The 22,385-nt window shown below is 39.9% G+C and overlaps 1 protein-coding gene across 1 annotated transcript in view; it reads left to right on the top strand.

Annotated features, from left to right (window-relative positions):
- The window catches only part of LOC145988926 (switch-associated protein 70-like), an 89,007-nt gene that overhangs the window by 14,205 nt on the left and 52,417 nt on the right, over window positions 1-22,385 (top strand). Inside the window, exons 3-4 of the mRNA XM_083124225.1 lie at window positions 8,004-8,207; window positions 16,273-16,506. Of these exons, the coding sequence (XP_082980351.1) occupies window positions 8,004-8,207; window positions 16,273-16,506 (438 nt within the window). The remainder of the gene's footprint in view (window positions 1-8,003; window positions 8,208-16,272; window positions 16,507-22,385) is intronic.

The following is a 22,385-nucleotide window of genomic DNA, read 5'->3' as shown; positions in this document are numbered from 1 at the left end:
AACACGCCCTCCCCTATTTTTTATTACAGATTCGGATTTTACGGAAAAAAATACATACGTTTTGTCTGAAACATTTCTTTCGATTCGTGATAGATGGTGCTATAATCGACAAATTTTCATTTCTTGAATGTTTACACTATAAAACCAATGTATTTCATTTCGCAATTCATTTAAATTTAAAAAAATAAACATTCTCGTGCATGAACTTTGTACTAATTCTTGACAAATCTTTTGAGATTTCATTAAGCTGGTAATTCGCCTATTTACAACATTTAAAGTTAGATTCGATATTTGTTTAATTTTTTTATTGTTGTGTCAAAGATGCTTAACAAAGCTACAACAGAAAAATAAAATAAAAAAAGTAAAACAATGTCAAGGAACAGTTCCTTTTTAGACTTTTCCTGTTAAATCATTGTTTGTTTATCATTGTTTTTTAGATCACAAGAATGCTCCGAGCGATTAATTTGACTAAGCTGTTGATACTTTTTAATATCAATGGATGTATTAACTGTAGAAGAGAAAATTGAAATGGTTCTCGTGTATGGAGAAGCGCGGATCAATAAATGTATTGAAGTTGAAGGTCACCATTTTGAACACTTAATGTAATTGAGAAGTGAATGTAGTTTACTAGCCATCGAGATATTTAGAGCTAAGAATTGTCGAGTAATTTTGTATTTTCAAAATAAATGTATTTGTTTTACAACAATTTCAAGTCCTGGAACAAAAATGTTTTATTTTTTTTAATTTAAATGAATTGCAAAATGAAATACATTGGTTTTAAAGTGTAAACATTCAAGAAATGAAAATTTGTCGATTATAGCGCCATCTATCACGAATCGAAAAAAATGTTTCGGACAAAACTTATGTATTTTTTCCCATAAAATCTGAATCTGTAATAAAAAATAGGGGTATCTATTTGAAATTTCAAAGTTGCCCCCCTCCAAACTATCAACTTTTTATTTGGAAAATGTTTTTGTAAGATGATTTTTTTTCAAGATATTCAAATGATTCAGGTTAAAAAAATCACCCAGTATATAGGCTCTAACTTTGGTGTAAGAATTTTTCTAATTCCTTCTTTATTTTTTCCAAAAAAGAACAACTTTAAAATATGCTTTTTCGTATGATTGATGTTACATCGATATAAGGCACATTCAGAACCCTCAAACGAACATCAAGCAGCACAATGTTTCTTCCATTAAGGCATTTATACACTCCATATACGTGATATAACTTGACCAGTAATACATTTTAATTGTTTTTTTTTTCCTTTCATGCAAAGTATCATAAAAATCCGAAGCTTCCTTGATTTTGTGATGAGGTTATTTCTACCTAATTGCATGAATGTTGCAACTTTGAGTGGAATACTGTTGCCATGGTCAGAAATTGCAGAATTTAGACTTTACAACAATATACAACATGATAGGGTTCCATAAACGTGAAAAATCAATGCAAGTGTCACAAAATCCTTGAATGATCCAGAAGTTTGTTGAACTATCACTCTTTCTCAGAATAGACATCATAATTATTTATGATGTGATGATTCAGGAAATTGACAGATTCTGATGTGTCACAAATAATTTTTTGAACAAATCCTGATATACAGGGCATTTCATAATTCCCTGTGGGATTTCTGAAGTCAGTAGCTCAGGTGCCAACTAACCTATAGCTTTTAAAATTAAAAAAAATTAGTGGAAATGTCCAGTATATTGTTAATTTCATTTTAGTTATTTTTTCTTCTGCTCTGTTTATATCGTACTGTTATGTAAATATTGAGTGCAATATAGCAGAAAGGACCTTTCTTTCCCTTGTGCAAAATCTGTTTTAGAATAACTTTAACTCAAAAAATTCAAATTCACATCAGACATAACAAGAACAAAGTGTCGTCATTAACCATCGGTTGTAACTGGACCAATAACATTACAAGGTAATTGCATATAGAGAGACCTGATGTAATAGAACAATAACGAAAACTAGTTTTGTAGAGAAGTGAGTACATGGACTCCGTATATTTACTACCACATCTCTCATTTCCCAAAATTAAGGAATTGATTATTTCAAAACATGGAGTTTTTACATGACTGCCCAAAAGAGTTATAGAGTACATTAATTTTTAAAGTAAAGGATAAATCTTGTGCAACATAATTAACTCTCAAAATAATAAAAGGAAACTTTTTAGACTGAACTCATTTCATAACTTGGTGTGTGTGTGTGCTCCCCTGTGCTTTGCACAATGCCATGAAGGCATATAGCGGGTGTGAAGTTAGGGCCTCCACACTTTCTTCATGATGGCCGAAGGAGTGGGGGGGATGATGTTATAAGCACCACACCCCTGGCTGCTCCCATCTCTCGAGTTTCCTCCAAGTACCCACTTTCTACAGTGCTGGGAGGGTGCGGGAGCCACTTGAACCGGTGGAAAAATTTCGGTTCTCCCCCGCCGGGGATCGAACCTGCGTCTGTCATATGGTAGTCAGACATGTCATAACTTAAGCTGAATAATACTTAACTTAGAAATAAAACACACATTTTTTACTCAAAGAATTCCCTACATTTAAACTGAAAGGAGGGAGGACCTAACATACACTGAGATATTGGGCATATTGAGTTCTCTTAGAAGAATTAAAGAAAAATATGCACTACTAACTGAAGTATGTAAAATATTTACAAAAAATTCAAAATGAAAATATATATAAAATCGGAAAATGGATAAGAGTTCGGGGCAAGAGAATAAGGATAAAGACCTTAAGAAAAGACTTAGTGTAAAGAAAGGGGTATACATAGTCAGGTTAGACAAAGAAAACAAGATGGTAGTAATGGGAAAGGAATAATATAGGAAATTGAAGAAGAGCTTCGAGGAAATTTTGGAGAACCCGATTAATAAAATCAGAAATGAAGTTAGGAAGGGGATTGAAACTAGCATTTCATTAGGAAGCACAGAAAAAAAGAAACTCAATAAAGATGTTAAAGAAGGAAGCATTCCAAAAGCATTTGGTATACCCAAAACACACAAAAAAGACATCCCTTTAAGACTCATAATTCTAATGTATGAACATCCAGGATACGGTTTAGCCAAGGCATCAGTAAAACATATTAGGAAAATGATTGAAGTTACACAATTCAGAATTAAAAACTCCTTGGAAGTTAAAAAAGTCATAGAAAAGTTAGAACTCACAAAAGAGGATGAAATTAGCAGTTTCGACAGAGTTAATTTGTACCCTAGTGTACCCAGAGAAAAAGCTGCAGATTGCCTACAGAGATGGTTGTTAGAAAAAGGGGTTGTTATTTTTTAATTGCATGGAATTTTGTTAGGTGGTTCACACTGATAACCGTGTAAAACTACTTCTATGTTAACGATAAGATATATAGGCAGAAGGAGGGGTTGGCAATGGGTAACCCGGTATCCAGAATCATAGCCAGCATTTGTATGCAGTATATAGAAAACGCTGCCCTAGACCAAGTAGGGGATGATATCAAATTTTACAGGAGATACATAGATGACATTCTAATAATAGGAAAGAAGGAAGGGCTAAATTTACTAGGGAAAACCTTGTTGACGATAAGATTAACTTCTTAGATCTTAGCATCACCAAAACAGGTAAGAAAATACAAACGGGGCTATATCATAAACAGTTAGCCGGCGACCTGTATATCAATAAAAAATTGGGAACACCCAGGGAGGATTAAAACGAATGTATTCCTTAATTTCTTCATTAAGGCAGGAAGGTTATGTAATGGTTTTAAGAACCATGAAATTAAAGAATATTAAGGAATGCGCAGAAAATTATCAACAGAGGGACAAACATAGATAAGAATGAGGAAACAAGGAGGGAGGGGGAAAAAGAAAAAGTACAGAGAAAGTTAGTTATGTAGGGATTCCGTACTTTAAATTGGTATCAGAAAAGATTGACAAAACAGTAAGAGAATACAGGATTAGGTGTGGGATGAAGACCCCTTGGAATATAGAGAAACATTTTACCTAATATAAAAAGGGGGGGGGGAGGAAAAGGAAACCCCGAGGAATCTAAAGGTGTGATAGAATTAAATGTGAATGTGGCAAAGAGTATATCGGACAAACAGGAAGAAGCATGCGTTTAAGATAGGGGGAACATGAGCACGACATTAGAGAAGGAGTCCCCAAAACTGGATTATCCGAACATATAATCATGAGCAGACATAAAATTAATAAGAAAGAGGTTATTAGAAGGGAAGACAAAATTGAATAGAAATGGTTACGAAACCGTGAGCATTTGCACTGGGAGAAATATAAAACTAAACAGGGATGATGGTAATTTAGAGGTAGACAGAACAATGAAAAAAGTTCAAAAGTTAGGATTCCATGTTACTCCGGAAGTGGTCCAAGCGGCCGGAGTGGAATGAGAGTTCAAGTTGGAATGGTGACGTAATGGAGGGGAAAATGGAACAGCGAAGGAGGGGAAATAACCTTCACGACTTCTCGAACTGGAGTTGATCGCCAGAGCTGGTTAGGCAACAGAACGTGTTTTACCGATTTTATAGAACCCTGGTTTTAAGAGATCTCAGGGGAAATGGAGAACTTTTATAAAACGGGATTTGTAACAGGTGGTTTTTAGACAGGAATGTTGGCAGTGATTATTTTAAGTGTTCTTTAACTCAACCTCTAACCTAATCCTTTTTAACACTTCGTGATGCGGCATAATGATTAGTGCCTAAAGTAAGTCCAATTTTAAACTAATGTAGTATTGATTAAAGTATGTAATTAGTTACTTATGGCAGGTGCATAATCTCAAATTATATTTACACTACTTAATCAAAACAAAAACAAAAATTGTGCCTTCATTAGAAGCCCTGTTCTGCTTGGTAGGAAGAAGTCAAGTTGAACTTGAAACTGTCAGGAAATCGACAAGTGTGCCAGAGGATTGCCAATGCTCAGGTCAGTTACTTTAAGAGAAGCAAACTTCATTGAAGTCTCAAAACAACAAACTTTTCGGACATTTTTTGTGCAAATCAATGATTGCATTACATAAATCAGTTTACTATCAAATTTAATGCACCCAGTCTCACTTTGTTGCAAATACAGTACTTGAAGTAGAAGTTCACAAAATTGAGCTACCTTGCATGCATATGGATATGTGCGTAAGTGAGGGCAAACTCAAAGGAGATTCCAACAAAGGTTGATGGGTTGCAAGCCATGATATTTAACCCTAGGATGCCAAATCTATTTTCCTGGTTTTGCACCAATGCCGAACATATTTTCAGCATGTAATTTGAATGTCCATAATGTTTTAAATAAAATTTAATATCTCGGAAACTACGAACGGTACAGTTTCAAATCAAACTTTTTGTTCAGTTCAGACTAGACTAAGCCTATGGACCAAAAAAAAAATAACCTCTATTGCTTTGTCAAGTGGTAGAAGAAGATGGAAAAATTCCAAATTAGGCTGACCCCCACAGAGGCAATGCCGCAATGTGAAGGTTGAAAACAGTACCTATGTAATGCCTAAAATATGTGGCACTCTTGTTGCAAAAACTACACACTTGTTATTGATACTTTCATAGCAAAAATAAATGTTTTTCAAAGTAAACACTATGCCTCTTATATACTGAAAACATAGTACAAGAAAAAGGACTTCTTTTAAAAATAGAATTACTCTGTGTGATCAAAAATATCCGGACACACTGCGAAAGTGTGTTTATCATAGAGGGCAACACAGTACTGCTATCTATCACATGGAACACATGGTCAGAGATCTCAGTAGTCTGCACACAGCACGAGACAGCAGTATGGGACGGTCTGAGGAACTCGCAGACTTTCAACGTGGTCAGGTGGTTGGGTGCCACTTGTGTAAGTTGTCTGTGCACGAGATTTCCGCCCTCCTAAACATCCCTAGGTCCACTGTTTCCTATGTTATAGTGAAGTGGAAACATGAATAGATGTGTACAACTCAAAAGTGTGCAAGCCAACCTGTCATGTTGACCTCCAGAGACCGTCAAGTTTTAAAGAGGGTTGTACAGCATAATCGTCAATCATCCATCGCCACCATCACACAGGAATTTCTAACTGCTTCAGGATCTACTCCAAGCACCATGACTGTTCGGTGAGAGGTGCGGCAACTTTGTTTCCATAGCCGAGCAGCTGTCCATAAGCCAAACATCGCATAAGCAAATGCCAAATGCCACCTTGCATGGTGCAAGAAGCATCGAAACTGAAGCATAAAACATTGGAAAACTGTTGTGTGGAGTGATGAATCATGGTACATAATGTGGTGATCCGATGGTAGGGTATGGGTTTGGCGAATGCCTGGTGGACAACATTTACCAGCCTGTATAGTGCCGACAGTGAAATTCGAGGGTGGCAGTGTTACAGTGTGGTCATGTTTCTCCTGGAGGGTCTTGGCCCCCTGTTGCTTTACGTGGCAATGTCACAGCACAAGCTTACGTTGACATTTTAACCGCTTTCATGCTGCCTACCGTCGAAGATCAGTTCGGGGATGACCATTTTGTCTTTCAACACAACCATACTGCAGGGCTTTTGGGGGAGTGGTTTCACAACAAAAATGTCCACTAATGGACTGGCCTGCGCAGAGTCCTGATTTGAATCCCATAGAACATCTCTGGGATAGTTTGGAATGCCGACTTCATGCTAGACATCGATACATCTCCTCATTTCGGTGCTCCACGAGGAATGAGCTGCCATTTCCCAGGAAAACTTCTGCCACCTGATTGAAAGTATGCCTGCGAGAGTGAAGGCTGTCGTCAAGGCTAAGGGTGAGCCAACACCGTACTGACTGCCACTGTTCCCAATGGAGGGCAGCCCAAACTTGTATGTCATTTCAGGTGGGTGTCTGGATACTTCTGATCACATAGAGTATATTTATGAAACAAATAACAATACAGTAATGATACCTCGTATCTGTATCTTTATATCCCTTGATGATAAACCAGGATTTCTTAACATCTTGTTCAACTCACGTGTGTTGGAGGGGAGTAGCACAAAAAACAGTCAGCCACGGATCCAGCACATAAACCAGCAACCAATGTCACACATGTCTGCACTCTAAGAGAGATTTCAGACCGAAGCGACACACAACCCTGTGGCTGAGTGGTTACACATCGGGCTGCGATGCCAAGGGTCCAGGGTTCGAATCCCGCTTGGGCTTGGTTATTTGTGAATGTCCATTCATCAATTTCATCATCTCATCACTCATCCCCATCTTCGCAAATTAGCCAAGAGGCACAAAACACGAAGTAAAATAAACTAAATCGATCAATCAATCAAAAACAACCCAAGCAGCTTGGGCAGGAATCAGTCCCAACAGCAATGTTTCACACTGTAATAGCATGACAGGTTGCAAAAGCCTACATTGCATTGGTGAAATCCTCAGGCGACACATGTTGCCTCTCACTTCGGTGTGAAATCTTCCCAAGATATCTAAATTTTGAGAGTTCCACCACCAGAAGAAACAGAGGCCTCTAACCTCAAGTAAAGCACAAGAATGCAAGTACAGGCAGATACTTTGTTCTCGATAGATCAGCAAAAGCAACACTGCTAATTCATTCACTTTGCTCTTTTGTGATGGCTGCTGGGGTATCCTAAGTGCAATTTTTTTTTTTTTAATTTCAATTTTATTATTATTATTCCTCCTTTAACACTCATTAGTGGATGCACAATGGATAAATTTCACATCTGCTAGAAGTCCTGTAATTTCGAAGGGAAAAATCTGATATCATCTCTACAATTAGTTCTTGAGCTACTTTTTTTTTTGTATGGGGTGGGTTGCTTCCTGCCAAGTTTGAGAAGCATGTGCTTGAAAAGGTCCCATTCAAAGAGGGTTTACTGGTATGTGAGGCTTCCAGCTGCTAGAGGTGAAGAAGAAGTCTATATAAAGATAAAATCCCAGTATAGATTGTTATTGCTTTGAATCATTGTGTTGTACAATGTGAACCATTTCAAATAATATAGTAATGCAATGTTAGTTTTTTATGGACACTAATATAAGGGTAATTGAATGGCATCTCTCTTTGTGTAGGTATTTTCATCGCTACCGGACACCCTACCATTGGCTACCATAAGAGATTTGGAAGAAAAGATCAATGAAGTGTGCTGGTTGGTGTGCAAGAAAGCTTTTCTGAACCGGGATCATCCTATCTTTCCTGATCACTGTGTTTATAAGTTGTTCAGAATATTCTGCTTGTTAGCTGAACAGGTTTCAGAAATTGAGGATGTGAAACAGGTATTTTTATTTCTTAGCAATATGTGAAGTTAGGTGTGTTCGTGCTTAAAAAAAGCCACAAACAAATCAGTATGTATATGCAGTGGTTTCATCTTAGTATCTAGTCATATCATAAATTCTGTTACAAAGTTAATAATGAACTACAGGCACAGTGTGCAAGCTAATGTATTAATATTTGGATGTTACAAAGGTAACCAACACAGAGCACCAATCACTGTTCAAAATGGCCACCTCTGGCCTTCACACAGGCCCGAAGTCTGATGCCAGTCATCAATTTCAGCACGCACAGGGAAAGTCCGCCACTGCCTTCACAAGAGAACGCTTGAGACTCGCAAGGTTTGGATGCCTCTTCCTACAGACCATGCCCTGCAATACGGACCACATCCTGTAGTCCAATGGGCTGAGGTCAGGGCTGCTGGAGGACCAATCAGCCGGAGCAATGAAATCAGGCACATTCATCTGAAGCCACTCATGTGTGGTCTTTGCCTTGTGGGCCGGTGCTGAGTCCTGCTGGAAGCTCCACGGATCATTGTTGAACATCGTGAAGGTCATCAATTTCACAAGTGGCACCAACAATGTCGCTTGGTTCACTTTTGAAGATGTTTTCACACCATGTCCACAGAAGTGGAGGTCAGTTGTACCATCATACGAAACCTCCCCCCCCCCCCCCCACCACCACCACCAAACCATCACTGAGGTGGGATGATGGCCTCTGAAGATCCGTGGCATGTTTTCACGAGGTTCCTTGGATGTTGAGGCATAAACACGGTCGTTTTGACGATTGTATGACTCTTCAATCGTGAAGATTTTTTCGTCCGTGAAAATTATCCTCCTGGGGCCACCATTTGCATAACGCTGAAGGAGTCTTTTTTTGTTTTCTGCTCCCTCTGGACCTTAAGCTGTGGACTGAGGGAGTGACCAGAACTATTCTTTCTCTCTCTCCGCATCCAATCTTTGGCCCTTGATGTTCCAGTTGGACCCCTTAACCTACTTTAACTCTTCATCTGTGCTGAAACTGGTCTACCTTGATGTTCCACTTGGATGTCTTAACCTACCGTAACTTCATCCGGGCTGAAACTGGTCTACCTTTGGGTTTCTTACCTATTCTTTCTCTCTCTCTCTCCCCCCCCCCCCCCATCCAATCTCTGGCCCTTGATGTTCCACTTGGATGCCTTAACCTACTGTAACCGTTCATCTGGGCCGAAACAGCTCTACCTTTTGCTTCCTTACCTATCCTCTTTCCATGTAATCTTTGGCCCTTGATGGTCCACTTGGACCACTTAATCTATTGTAACTGTTCATCCTGGCTGATACTGGTCTATGTTTTGTTTCCCTGCCCATTCTCTCTCTGTATATATGATCTTTGGCCCTTGGTGTTCCACTTGGTCCCCGTTACCTACTATAACTGGTCTTCGAGGCTGAAACTGGTCTACCTTTTGTTTTGTTATCTATTCTCTCTCCACCAATCTTTGGCCCTTAATGATCCACTTGGACCCCTTAACCTACTGTAACTGTACATCCAGGCTGACATCGCCTTGTAATCAAGGGGTTCCGGGTTCGATACCTGGTGGAGGCACATAGTGGTAGGTCTGTAGGTCCAGTACCGATTAGCCTTTCTGTGCATAAAGTGGACTTAAAAAACAAAAACAAGAATTCAACATCCAGGCTGAAACTGGTCTAAGTTTGGTTTCCTTATTAATCTCTCTCCGTCCATTCAAGTTTCATCCCTTGATGTTCCACTTGGACCTCTTATCCTGCTGTAACTTTTCAGCGAGGTTGAAACTGGTCTACCTTTGGCTTCCTTGCCTATTCTTTCTCTCTCTCTCTATCTCTCTCCATCTAATCTTTAACTCTTTATGGTCCATTTGTACCCCTTAACCTACTGTAACTGTTCATCCTTGGACCCCTTAACCTACGGTAACTGTTCATCCAGGTTGAAACTTGTCTACCTTTTGGCTTCCTTACGTATTCTGTTCATCCAGGCTGAAACTGGTCTACCTTTGGCTTCCTTACCTATTCTTTCTTTCTTTCTCTCTCTCCCCCCTCTCCCTCCCTCCCGCCACCCAACATTTGGCCCTTGATGTTCCACTTAATCTACTCTACCCGTGCATCCCAGCTGATTCTTTGTTGTAGTTAAAGAGGTTTCCAATGTAGGTTGGGAAGATCGTGGAGAAAACCATCCAGAGTATGGAGAGTAGGCTCGTTTAAAGACATGATAAAAAGAAATCGTCTTATCTTGAGGGGCAACCCATTGAGTGGAGGGATGCATCAGAGTTGTACTGAAATGTACTGTATGAGTGCACTATTCGTTTTAAGCATTATCAAATTTTGTGATTATTTTTAGATTCAATTACAAAACTTAACTAAAGGTTATAAAATTGGACAGTTTTGAGTGCAAGCAGAATTTAGCTCCTTATTTATGGTGTTTTCCTCAAGGGAAGAAACTACATTTTAAGTGTGTGCATAAATTTCACTTTTATATTTGTACTGGCTGATTACCTGGCATTGCCCAGGTATTTATTTATCCCAATCTTCTATTAGACAGGAAAATAATGGTTTCTAACTATAGTGTAAAATTGGGATTGCAAAGAGTCACGGATATCTGTGTGTGCGGAATTTAATATGAGTCATTTTGTATTATATTTACATATCACCCGTTCCCACCCCACGCAGGGTGCCAGGAGTGTCTTACCTGTAACGGTTTTTGGGTGTGTGAGGGTTGTTATATGGGGTATGTAGCTATAAAATTTAAGGATTTTAAATATAAAATATTTTATTATGTATTTTATGGTTTATTAGATAGAGTTTTTATATTTGTTAGAGTATTATTATGTTTTTATTTTAAATTAGCTAAGTTTTTAATTTTTTGCTGGAGATTATTTAAGATTTAGGCTAAGTTAAAATAAAGTGAAGTTTATTTATTTTATTTAGAGGTATTTTTTGGTGCAGTCTGGCGTCGAGCAGCAATTTTTTTGGACTGGCCCCCAGTTTTTTATTTGGGGGGGGTTTATAGGGGTGAGAATATATACATGGTACAACATTCACACATAATCGCCATAAGAATTCAAGCACGCATCACAGCAAGATACCAAGTTCGTTATAACCTTATCATAGAACGTTTCTGCCTGAATGGAGAACCATTGGGAAATTGCAAGTTTCAGTTCTTCGTCATTACCATAATGTTCTCCAGCAAGGAATGCCTTAAGGTGGAGGAACAAATTAAACACAGATGGGGTAAGATCAGGACTATAAGGGGGTGTGGTAGTTTTTCCCAATGGAAGGTCGTCAGGAGTTCCTGAGTTGCATTTGCCACATGCGGACGAGCATTGCCGTGGAGGAGAATGACACCCCGACTGAGCATGCCACGTCGTTTCTTTTGGATTGCACGACGCAGGTTTTAAAACGTCACACAATAGGTTTCGGCATTGATGTGCTGTCCACGCTCCATAAATTCCACAAGCAATACTCCATGCCTATCCCAAAACAGTGGACATGTTTCTTTTGTTCGTAAGCTTTGGTTTTCGTTGCGTTTTCTGCATTGGCGTGGAGTGCCTCCACTCAATGGTGCTTCGTTTCTGTTCTGGGGTTTCATGCAAAACCAAAGTCTTGTCTCCAGTCACAGTCCGATCCAACAACTCTTCCCCCTCCTCACTTACCGTTTCAAAAACTCTAGTGCACTTCCCATTCTTTCCTTTTTGGCATTTTCGGAGAGCTGGTGAGGGACCCAACGGTTACACAATTTGCGAAATTTCAAATTCACTGTTACAATTTCATACAGCACAGTTCTGGAGATTTGTTTAAACTCTAATGACAGCTCAGACAAAGTGAAACGTCTGTTCTCCCTAATCTGCTCTTCCACTAAACGAACCAAATTGGGATTCACAACAGACAGTCGACCACTTCGTTCTTCATCATGAACACTAACCCGTCCACCACGAAACTGTCTCACCCATCTTCTTACCATTGAAGCACTCATTATTCCTTCTTTATACACCTCACAAATCTGACGGTGGATCTCCGCAGATGGAACATTACGTGCATCCAGAAAAAGGATCACGGACCGCACCTCACACGTGGCGGGAGTTTGCATTGTCCGAAACATAAGAACAACGCACTACTCTCCTGACCAACTTGCCTCAGACTGACGTCTGCACTTCATCAAGGTTGTGGCTACACAAGGCGCATGCGCATTCACACTGCCTCGCTTGCAGCACCACGGTATTCATCAGTGGAACTTATTTTACGAACGACGTTATATATAGAGAGATAGACAATAAAATGTCATTGCAAGAATATTTTCTGAAGAGGCAGTCATGTCTAATTTATTCTCATATTTTGTATTGATGGAACATTTATCGTTACTTTAATTGATATCGGCAAAAATTTCGTATCAGCCCATCTCGAGCATTTTGTCAGTAAAAGTTCATTTTTAGAATCACTCTTACCTTTTGGGGAGGAAAGGGAGACATTTTTGGTAAAAATAGGTACTTTTATATTTGCTGTCTTTTTTTCATCTTTCCTTTGTACTCTGAATGTTTACTTTTATTTGTAGTGAATATAATTTCTGAATCTATCTATAATAAAGTAAATATCTAGGCAATTTAGTATCAGCAAGGTCCCTAATGACAGCAATTTAGTATTAGCAAGGTCCCTATTGACAGCATTGGTTACACAGCTTTTTTTTTCCTTCTTCTACGTACGCATTATTTCTCTTGTAGTCTAAGGTTGTTTCAAGCATAAAACACAGTTTTTGTTGTGATGTTTCAAGAGAACACAGACAGGTATTTATTTATTTTTAGTCTATTTAGTTTTTTAGATCACCAATAAGTTTGTAATGTACATTTAATGAATACAAAATGAGAAAATCTCTACCAGATGTGGAAACCACAGGAATATATAATATAAGTTGTTCATGTCCAAAGATTATGTAGGACGAACATCAAGACAAATGGTAATAAGATAGCACAAAATCGATTTGGACATCATAAATGTAAACCCAAGCTCACATCATCGAGGAGAATATTAATAGAATGATTAAAAGAGAAGAGTTTTAAAAAGAGTGATGGAAAACATAGATTTGAATGTCTGGGAAGTTTCGTTCATTGGAGAAGAACACTGGAAGAAATTAAATAATGATAATGCCAACGTGGACCCACAAACTATGGAGTTTTCTTTTTCACAAGTGGAACCACCATCTTTAAAAATTTAAAATTTTATGTAATGGAAGACATCAAAATCTCTGTAAAAGAGATGATGATTTTGAATTGCCTGAGTATATTTGTGATGTATAATTTAAAAATGTGCTAAAAATTTTCATCTAAAATAATATTAAAAACAGACTGCTTGTTTTACAGTTATGCTATGTTACAACAATGTAACCATTGTATTGAGTTGGTGCGAATGAAATGTCCAGCCCAGGTGCATCATTGCCAAATGCCAAAAAAATCAAAACTACAATACCTGGTTAATAAAAATTATCGCCGTCTGCAGCCACACACTTTTGCCATCACTCAGCCAATAATTGGATTCCATGGCGAAAGAAGTCTGGAGTCTGCGACTCAAAGAACTCCTTAATGGCATGTATGTTACACCTCCCGATCATCAGTGAAGGTCTTCCGTGTCAAGAAGTGATCGAGATGCCGGAAGAGATGGTAGTCAGTGGGAGAGAGGTCGGGAGAATATGCTGGATGAGGGAGGGTTTTTATTTTGCAACTCATGTAGAGTGGTGTCTCCTTTGCATGACATGTAGTCGAGCATTGTCGTGCAACATGAGGACTCCGTGTCTGTGGACCATTGCTGGATGCTTGCGGAGAAGTTTGCGGTGCATTTCATGGAGTTCAGCACTGTAACGATCTGCATTGATGGTTTCATCTCGCCTGAGAAAGACATGATGGATCACACCCACCATAGACCACTACACCAGCAACAACACCTTCCGTGGGTGGAGAGGTGGTTTCGGAAACTGCCCTGGACGTTGACCACAATCCAACCATTGTCCTGATCGTTTACGATTGTCATAGCAGATCCATTTTTCATCTGAAGTGATAATCCGATACAGGAAATCATCCTGGTTATTCCTTACACTCAGAGAACTGCACACCTCCAGACAGCGTGTGGCCGGTGTCAAATTATCTGGTACCCATGAGTCCAACTATTTTACTTTACCGATCGCACAGAGCAGCCGAACGACAGTGGTATGGTGTATGGCTAACTCGTCTGCAATGGCACGAACACTTTTCTGAGGGTCTGCTTCCACGTTGTTCCTGAGGAGCTCATCCGAACATGAAGTTGGTCGATGGCCACGGGGCTCATTTTGCAATGCTGTGTCAGCGGAACAAAATTTGAGGAACCAGTAGCGAATGGTGCATTCATTTGCCATTCCTGGCCCAAATGCACCGTTAATGTTTTTGGCGGCTTGCTGAGCAGAATGTCCCGGTTTGAATTCATGAGGAAAAATCACTCGCAATTGTGTGTTCTCCATGGTCCACTTTCAGACGACCCTGTTCAGCATCACACTGCCTCCTGACTGTCCGGGTGCTCCAGCCTGTTTGCTGCACGGATACATAGTTTATGACGTTAGACCCGTGACCTCAGTCAATCCCTGTGTTGTGTTGTCCAGGTACGTTTCCCACCAGATGTCAAAGCGAACATTTCATTTGCACCAACCCAATATAACTGTTAAAAATCACAAACATCACAACAAAAAACTGTGGTTTTATGCTTGTAACAACTGTAGACTACAAGAGAAATTATTACACTGCATATGTAGGTAATTTCAGAAAAAGTGATTACTCAACAATATGTACACCCTAGAGCGAAAGAAACCGCATCCCCCAAAAAGTTTAAAGTCCAAATCTTCATGATGTGACAACAAGGCGTGGCAGTGCAGCAAACCTCACTTACTAGATAATAGCATCACCAGTATGTCGAAGTCTTGGTGATGTTACAACAGATATGTAATTGATGTATTTATTTATTTCTGATGAATAATTACAAATAATTAACTTGAAAGATTGGTCTTGCGAAACTCTGTGAAAACGTGAATTAAGATTGGTATGTTATTTTTGACTTGGTAAACATTACATGCTGAACACAAGGTTACACTATAACATAACCAAATTTGAAGTTGGGACGATTATGGGATAATTAAAGAAAAACTATTTAATTAGTATAAGTGTATTTTTTCAGCCGGTCGTTTCAACACATCACCTCCAAAATAGCCGAGATTTAGGATATGTGGCGCCCTATCCCCTAAATGTGCCTTCTGCTATGTGCAAGGGAAACTTTACCTACCTTACCTATAAGTAGTGTCATGAAGTTTTTGTTTTATTTTCCCCTAAATTTCAATGTTATGTTTTACTGCAATTCGGTGTTATGTTTTGCAGTTTAGGGCAAAATTCTGTGTTATTAATTTAAAATCAGTGTTATTTAAACTCATCATCCACTAAATATAAAATATTTATTGAATGATAATACCCCAATCTTTGAACTCAATCATACACATCACATTTCCTTAACAATGCCAAAAAAATCCCTCTGCAACCTCAAAATTCTATTTTGTGTACACACACATACCCCCCACCCCCCTTCCTGAGCGAATTCCATTTCAAAACGAGGTTAAACAGTCATTTCTGTGCCAGACTTCAATAAATGAAGCACGACGATCTCTTTTAAATCAAACTTTCACCAGCTAAACTAGAAATAACAGATCTCATTGTGCTTTAAGTAGTACTTTTTTAACAAAAGAAGTGTTATGTGAAGATTATATTACACATTTTGTGGCGTTTTTTTTGCATTAAATTGCCAAATTCTGTGTTATTCTGAAAAAATTGTTAAATTTGCGATATTTATTTCGAGATTCCGAAACACCGAAAACTTGCCTCCTTTACCTACCAAAATACGTTTTGAACACTTTATTTTGCTTTCCTCAACTTTTCGGTTTTATTGTTAAAACTAAAACTTCACGTCCGTACCTATAAGTATACAGTTTTGAGTATGTAATAACTTTTTAAAAATGATCCTCATACATAGAGTACATTGTAATGTGCATGTTTCTCTTTTGAAGGTGGTTATGCATGCATCGGAAGTGGGGAACGTAGCCTCACAGTTTGTGACTTCCCTTGGCCTGGAGTGGGATAAAGAAGATTTCAACGGGCTGTCGAGCGTGATTGGTTTGTTCAAGTTCCCCATCTTTCTGGCTGTGCTTGAGAGCAAGTACGCTCTCAATGTGGACGAGGGAGGCCTCGTAGAAGCCATTCAGGAGATTTATGACATCTTCATCAAGGACGTTTTGAAGAAGGTATGATAGATTAAAGCCATACATTCCTAACCCATATTAAAACTCATTTTACAATAAAACATGAGGTCGATTCAGGACCTCCCCAATTTCATAGTGGTAATTCAGAGGTCCTGGGTTCAATCCCTTGTGGAGACTCAGCAGTTTGAATCTGACTTTAAACTGCAAGTAAAGTCCAAATTAACCTATGTGAGCCTGAAGCCAGCTTAAAACAAACTTTGATGATGTCACTCAACAAGTTCATACAATAGCACCATTGTACTGTAGTTGAATTATATGAGGTATGGCAATCATACTTCAATAATTAGTACTTGGCAGTCCTTGTTCCACCAAAGTTAGTGTCATGTAAAGTAGGTTTGCAACCCTGAATCCAGGCTTGCATAGTTTCTCCTTGAACTGCAGTACAATTCAAGAGCAGTGTTTTCTTCTCCTTAAATCAAGTCACGGAGGTATGGATAATAAATGGCATATGCTGAGCTCTGAGGTGAGTGAAGCTGACTCTGTGTGGATGCCTTCATCTTGAGGTGGACTCAACTGGGAACAAATTCAGTTTCAAAATGTTTTGTATCAAATGTGTTATTTACGTTGGTGCTTCAGTTCATTTTTACATTTAGGATAACGCGTGTGGGCTTTCTAGATGTAGGTAGTCAAGCTGTTGCTATTTCAATCAAGAATGAATGACATCATGCCAGTTCAATGAGTCACCTGTTGCTATATGAACCAAGACAATGGTTAGGCAAGTATAAGATTATAGCAGAAGCAAGAAGAAAAGCTGAAGGCAGCTCTATTCAGGAGAAGTGTTGCAAATATCCAGATGTGGAGCAGCACCTGCCAAGTTTCATGAAAATCGGAGGGGGACACAGGGGTCAATTCACACTTCAATTTGTCCTCATCTTGACATTTGAGGGGGTTGCCTGCCCCCTAGAACAGTTTTTTAGCCGAAACAAAAAAACACGTATTTCTTCCTTTGGGGTCAGTGGTGGCCGCGGTGGCTCAGTGGGTAACGCGTCTGACTACCATGCTAAAGATCCCGGGTTCGATCCCCGGCCGGTTCAAATCCGGGAACTTTTCTAACGGTGGAAGCGGCCCCGGCGCACACCCAGCGTCGAATAACATGGGTACCTGGGGGAAACCCTGGGGGGTAAAGGCGGTCAGGGGCGTGATGCTGATCACATCACCCCCACTCACGACCGGATCAAGAAAGTGTGGGGCGTTACCCCCATACCCCCTATACGCCTTCATGGCGTGGTGCTAAGCACAGGGGAACACTTTACCTTTACTTTACCTTCCTTTGGGCCCGTTTATACACCTGCCAAGTTTCATGAAATTCGGAGGGGGACACAGGGGTCAAATGCCCACTTAAATTTGTCCTCATTTTGACATTTGAGGGAGGATTTGCCCCCTAAAACAGTTTTTTTTAGCCAAAACAAAAAAAACACTTATTTCTTACTTTGGGCTCGTTTATACACCTGCCAAGTTTCATGGAAATTGAAGGTGGACACTTAGATAATCTCCCTTGTTAGTCTTACACTTTGTCATAATGTAACACTGCATATATACGTATTATAATGTTTAATTTTAATTTGTAAAACTGTAACTGTAGAACAATTGTATAATTTTTGTATAACATTTCTATCTTGTTAAATGTGTTAAAGGTCCTGGAATGAAATGTCTCACATTTATGTGTGTTTCCATTTCCAATACATTTGAATGAATACATATTCGTTTCAATGGCATTTACAAAATCACCTCTGACATTTTATGTTAAACAAGTAAGATTATGTTTGTGCACGAGTGTGTTAGCCGATGCGTAGCAAAGTATTTTAGGAACAACACTTGAAAAAAAATCTTGAAGCACTAACTAATGAAAAATTTCTTTGTAATCGAAGATCATAATACCTTTTAAGGTGTGGTAATGTTACAATGGGATTGAGATACGAAACTCTCGGATCCGGATCTAGATTTTCAGATCCAGATCTGAAACTTTCAGACCCGGATCCAGATCTGGAACTTTCGGATCCAGATCCGTTTGGCCATCCCTAGCGTGCACCACAGATTTTTGGGTCAAAAATTTGGAAAAAAGTGTGCATTATGCATAAGTAAATACAGTAATTCTGTTATCAATTTTTATAAAAGAACTAGTCAATAGGGTAATGCACTTTGACTTGGATAGGGTAATGCACCTTGACTTAAGGAATCTTGGGTACGATTCTGTGTGGTTTCAGAACACTGTAAACTATAGATCCAAACCCAATTACATCAAGTGTGTATATACTGTGCGTTCATTTCGAACTTCAACTGAGAGATCGGGAGAAGCGTGCGTGGCAGGCTTCGCTGACAGAGATGCCGACATTTGCGGCCTGTAATGCCCACTATTTTTATGGACATATGCAGACATTTATATAAATATTGCAAAACGAGCACTAACCTGTGTTGTAAGAGTTTGTTCAAAGTGATGTCCACCTACATTCACACATTCCTGGCATCGTTTGATGAAATTTTGATACACGCGCAAAAGTTCTTCTTCCGTAATTCTCCCGATTTCTCGTACAGTACTCTCTTTTAACTCACGAATGGTGTGCAGATTGTCTTTGTATACTTTATTTTTTAGATTTCCCCATTTTTCTTTCCATTTTTATTCAGAACTGGCCCTGTTACTCTAAACCTTTTTACGAGGTTTAATATAGTGATCCTATGTGGAACGGGAACACCAGGAAATTTCGTTGCAAAACGTCGTCTCACTTCTCCACAATTCCTCTTTCTGAAGTAACACTCGACAAGATAAATTTTTGTTGTAATGTAAATTTTTGTGGTGCCATATTAAGCCACAATCTTCCAACACACGGACACGACACAACACAACTTCCGTCAACAAAAAGGGAAAGAAAGGGAAGGCAGAGAGAGCGAAAAAAACAGACTGTAGCATGCAACTGTCGTACACCCGTTCACGGGAAAGACAAGTACTGATGCCGGACCGCTTGCCTACGAGTCTCATAGCGAATGTCAGGGAATGCTCTGTACAATATTCTGCAAAACCCAATCACAGAAATTTACTCTACTTACGTTGTCAGGGGGCCGTAATTCTTGCACTATAGAAACTCTGTACGGTTTTAGTAGCTTAGTGGCTTAGTGGCTGTATGTGCTGATGATTTTGACACGCCCATCTCCTGTGAAACACGGCATAGAGGTTTGTTTGGAGAACGTTCTAACGCTGCACCAATTTCATCGAGTTTTGCTTCAGTTAGAATCCGTCGTTTTTGCTTAGGTGTTTTAAAATTTAACGATCCAGTTTCTCGTAATTTAAGGACAATATGTCTAACTGTATCTCTATGTGGAGGTGAAACGCCTGGGGATTTCTGTACAAATTGCCTACACACGTCTCGACACGGGTCTGTTTTCACGTAAGTGTCACATAAAATATCTTTATTCTAACGTGAACCTTGCGGCTGGCATTCCAATCGTCTCTTTGACACAACACACATACACACTGCAATAACACAAACAAGTAACGGCAAGTAAGCAAGAATAATACTCGAAACCTCCAAACGATCCCCATCGACACAAAACTCTTTCAAGGATATAAACTTATGCAGTATGTTACTGGTCAAAACTATGATTAAAATGTTTTATTATCTGTGGCTCTTAACATCATTTCTAAAGCGTATTTATTTGTGTATATATAAGGGCAGAACTTGGATGAATTACAGAAGAACTTTTGCGTGTTATAATACAGGTTAGTGCTCGTTTTGCAATATTTATATATGAGGTGCATCCAGAAAGTAAGTTTCCCTATTTTTTTCCCGTGAAAGTAAACCTAATGAGCCGTGTAAATTGCGTATGCACAGCAGAGCTAAGACGTATCAATCATATGCCAGGCGGACAGATCCCGCCCGGCGCCACGCATGCCAGTAGCGAGGCTGCAGTGGTCCGAAACGGAAGCTCGTATTCCTTCTCCCACCGCATGCGAGGTTCGGTCGGTGATAAAGTTCCTGAATGCACAAAGCATTGCGCCAATTGACATTCATCGTCAGCTCTGTGAGGTCTATGGGCCGAACATTATGAGTAAGCAGATGGTGCGTCGCTGGTGTCGGCAGTTTTCGGAAGGTCGTCAAAGTGTCCATGATGAAGAGCACAGTGGGCGTCCGTCCCTCATCACTGATGATCTGGTTGACCTGGTGCGACAGCGCATCGTAGAGAACCGTCACTTCCCGATTACGGAGTTGAGTAGCCTTTTTCCGCAGATATCGCGATCCGTGTTGCATGAGATTGTCACGCAGCGCCTGCTGTTCAAAAAATTGTGTGCCAGGTAGGTGCCGAAAAACCTGACACCCGATCACAAATTGAAACGTTCAGGAGCAGCACTGACATTCCTGCAACGGTACCATGATGACGGCGATGATTTCCTCGACAGGATCGTCACGGGTGATGAGACGTGGATTTCGCACTTCACCCCTTACACCAAGCAGCAGTCAATGCATTGGCGGCATGGTGGATCTCCGGTCAAGAATAAATTCAAACAGATGCTGTCGGTACAGAAAGTGATGTGCACCGTGTTTTGGGACAGGAAGGGCATTTTGCTCGTTGACTTCCTCCCCAGAGGTGAAACGGTGAACGCTGACCATTACTGTGAAACACTAAGGAAATTGCGACGTGCCATTCAAAACAAGAGGCGTGGCATGCTTACCGCAGGTGTTGTGCTTCTCCATGACAATGCTCGTCCACATACGGCTCGGCGCACAGCAGCTCTTTTGACGGAATTTGGCTGGGAGTTGTTTGATCATCCACCTTACAGTCCTGATCTGGCTCCCAGCGATTTTGACGTTTTCTTGCACCTCAAGAAATTCCTGTCCTCCGGTGAGCATTTTGGCAATGACGAAGAGCTGAAGACGTCTGTCACACGCTGGTTCCATTCACAGGCGGCAGAGTTCTACGACAGTGGGATCCAAAAGTTGATACCACGATACGACAAGTGTCTCAATTCTGGTGGTTGCTATGTTGAAAAATAGCTGAACCTTTTCTGTACCTGTTGCCAATAAATGGTTTCCTGAAACTGTGTTGGTTTTTTTTTAAAAAAATAGGGAAACTTACTTTCTGGATGCACCTCGTAAATGTCTGCATATGTCCATAAAAATAAGTGGGCATTACAGGCCGCAAATGTCGGCATCTCCGTCAGCGCCGCCCGCCACGCTTCTCCCGATCTCTCAGCTGAAGATCGAAATGAACGTACGGTAATAGGGATGGGACTGATTAATTGCCACTCTTTTCGGTATTGGCCGATATAGACATATCGGTAGAATTACTGATCCGATATATCTGTAAATGTCTTAAAATTTAGTGCAATATTGTAAAAAGTAAAAAAAAAAAAAAGTAAAGTGCTCCCCTGTGCTTAGCACAACGCCATGAAGGCGTATAGGGGGTGTGGGGGTAACGCCCCACACTTTCTTGATCCAGTCGTGAGTGGGGGTGATGTGATCAGCATCACGCCCCTGACCGCCTTTACCCCCCAGGGTTTCCCCCAGGTACCCATGTTATTCGACGCTGAGTGGGCGCCGGGACCTCTTCCATCGTTAGAAAAGTTCCCGGATTTGAACCGGCCGGGGATCGAACCCGGGACCTTTAGCATGGTAGTCAGACGCGTTACCGACTGAGCCACCGCGGCCACTCTTTTTATAATTTTTATGAATATAAACATAAAATATATATCCCGTATCTTTACCATTGCAAAAGTCTGATTTATCTGCTACCATAAATTTATTAAGGAGGTCAATGAATTATGTAGAATTTTATATTGGAATGGTAGAATATTGGTATCAGTAAATTTTATATCGTTATTTTATTGGTATCAGCCAAAATTTCACGTCGGCTCATCCCTAGTACATAGT

Source organism: Lepisma saccharinum, chromosome 6 (genome assembly GCF_977018435.1).
Source record: "Lepisma saccharinum chromosome 6, izLepSacc3.1, whole genome shotgun sequence".
Lineage (NCBI taxonomy): Eukaryota > Metazoa > Arthropoda > Insecta > Zygentoma > Lepismatidae > Lepisma > Lepisma saccharinum.
Note: the sequence above shows the minus strand (reverse complement) of the source record. Positions and strands in the feature narration are given on the sequence as shown.